This window comes from Eurytemora carolleeae, unplaced genomic scaffold, assembly GCF_000591075.1.
Source record: "Eurytemora carolleeae unplaced genomic scaffold, Eaff_2.0 scaffold13, whole genome shotgun sequence".
In the NCBI taxonomy this organism is placed as follows: domain Eukaryota; kingdom Metazoa; phylum Arthropoda; class Copepoda; order Calanoida; family Temoridae; genus Eurytemora; species Eurytemora carolleeae.
Window position 1 is genome coordinate 122032 of NW_019402181.1, and position 2188 is coordinate 124219.

The following is a 2188-nucleotide window of genomic DNA, read 5'->3' on the forward strand; positions in this document are numbered from 1 at the left end:
TAACCAGTCCCGGAGAGAACCATTATTAAACTTCAATTCTAGAACTGAAGATCGGAGTGAATATTCTCCGATCCTGCAATTTAACCCAATCCGTTTCCTCCTAGGGGTCTTCTTACCAGTACTTATTGAGTTTTCAAAATTACCCAAAACCACCTTTTCCAACAAATATGGTAATTAGTGGGGGGTTCAGGACAATATCAGTTCAAGAAGAATTTATTCTCCCTCCTCCTCCATCTTTATCTCCTCCCCCTCCCTCCTCAATGATCTCAACTCCACCCCTTCCCGTACATTTTTAACAATAGGCGTTCCATCCCTCCCTGCTCTCCTTAACCCTCCTTTAGACCCTTCTTTTTTACTTTGAGTCTTTGCCACAAACTCTGCTTTTCTAAACCCTATATCTTTGGATTCCAATGTCGTAGACCTTGGATATTTCAAACTATGAATTCTGTTAGATCAAATAATATAAGTTTGAAATATCAAAGATTTTCGACATTGGGTTCCAAAGAATTAGGGATTATAAATTCAGAACTTGTGACCAAGACTCAATTCCTTTACTTTTTTTAAATTATGGATTTTAATACAATTAATTAAAGATGTGTTTATTCCGTTGAAAGGACTGAGCACATTTTCCATTTTCTACGTTTTCTTACATCACACCCTATTTTTGAAAACTCACAGTTTGTCCACCTAGAGTTTCATCCCATTTTTTCACTTACAGACCAGCTTTTAAATTTTGTCCACCCTCTACCATATATACTTCTACTGTTAAAATTGGCGGTAAACCCTGAAATCTTTGCTCTCCTAATTCTTATCGGAGCATTTTAACCTCAAAAATGTTCAGGCATTAATTTACTTTATTTATGGGGAAATGTTCAAGTAAATGACCTTCTCTGCCCCTGGGTATAACGTATGTCTAGGCTTCGATCCAAATATTTTCAACATTAAAGGAAAAAAAGTGACATGTTTAATTCACAAGGGTACCCTATAAACTTATGACATAACAATGAAAACGAAATCATAGTTTTCTACAAAAGTGTTAAGTTCTGTCAATCCAGTCCCATATTCCAGTATCCCACTCCAGTTCCTAATCCAGTATCCTACTCCAGTATCCAACCCCTACTCCATTATCCAACTGCTCCCCTAGTATCAAACCCTACTCCAGTATCCAAATCCTGCTCCTGTATCCAACCCCTACTCCAGTATCCTTCTCCGGTATCCAGCTCCTCCTCCAGTATCCAACCCCTCCTCCAGTATCCTACTCCAGTATCCTTCTCCAGTATGTTCCCCTTACTTCAGTATCCAACCCCTACTGTACTATCCAAATCCTACTCCAGTATCCAACCCGTACCCTAGTATCCAACCCCTACTCCAGTATCCAACCCATACTCCAGTATCCAACCCCTACTCCTGTATCCAACTCTACTCTAGTATCCAACCCCTACTGTACTATCCAAATCCTACTCCAGTATCCAACCCCTACTCCTGTATCCAACCCCTACTCCAGTATCCTACTCCAGTATCCAACCCCTACTCCTGTATCCAACCTCTACTCCAGTATCCAACTCCTACTCCAGTATCCAACCCCCTACTCCAGTATCCAACCCCTACTCCTGTATCCAACCCCTACTCCAGTATCCACCACCTACTCCAGTATCAAACCTCTTTTCCAGTATCTGACCCTTACTCCAGTATCCTACTCCAGTATCCACCCCCTACTCCATTATCCGAGTTACTTCCCCTCTATGAATGTTTGTTGCTAAAATCTGTTGAAAGTGTATAAATTCATATTTTTACAGTTTTTAGTTTTATTTAAAGCAGAAAACTAATGTGCTGTAAATAATTGCATCTTTTGCAATATGCACCGGGAAATGCCAATATAATTGCAAAATTTAAATTAGATTATAGAAAATTCGCTCATTTTTAAAACAACCTATGCCCAACATAAAGGCACATAATACTGAAATGATAAGAAGAAAAGTTCCTTATTTTAGTATATATCCGTGTTATCTAATTCCTTATTTTAGTATATATCCGTGTTATCTAATTCCTTATTTTAGTATATATCCGTGTTATCTAATTCCTTATTTTAGTATATATCCGTGTTATCTAATTCCTTATTTTTGTATATATCCGTGTTATCTAATTCCTTATTTTAGTATATATCCGTGTTATCTAATTCCTTATTTTA

At 37.8% G+C, this 2188-nt stretch overlaps 1 protein-coding gene across 1 annotated transcript; it reads left to right on the top strand.

Moving 5' to 3' along the window:
* The first annotated feature begins 880 nt into the window (after positions 1-880).
* LOC111718133 (proline-rich extensin-like protein EPR1) lies at positions 881-1780 on the top strand. The gene is made up of 2 exons (XM_023493644.1): positions 881-907; positions 1163-1780. The coding sequence occupies exons 1-2, from the start codon at positions 881-883 to the stop codon at positions 1778-1780; spliced, it is 645 nt and encodes a 214-aa protein (XP_023349412.1).
* The last annotated feature ends 408 nt before the right edge of the window (positions 1781-2188 follow it).

Coding starts and splice junctions, on each gene's coding strand:
- LOC111718133 (XM_023493644.1), top strand. CDS start 881: ATGACCTTCTCTGCCCCTGGGTATAAC. Junction 908..1,162: donor TCTCTGCCCCTGGGTATAAC/GTATGTCTAGGC, acceptor ACCCTACTCCAG/TATCCAAATCCTGCTCCTGT.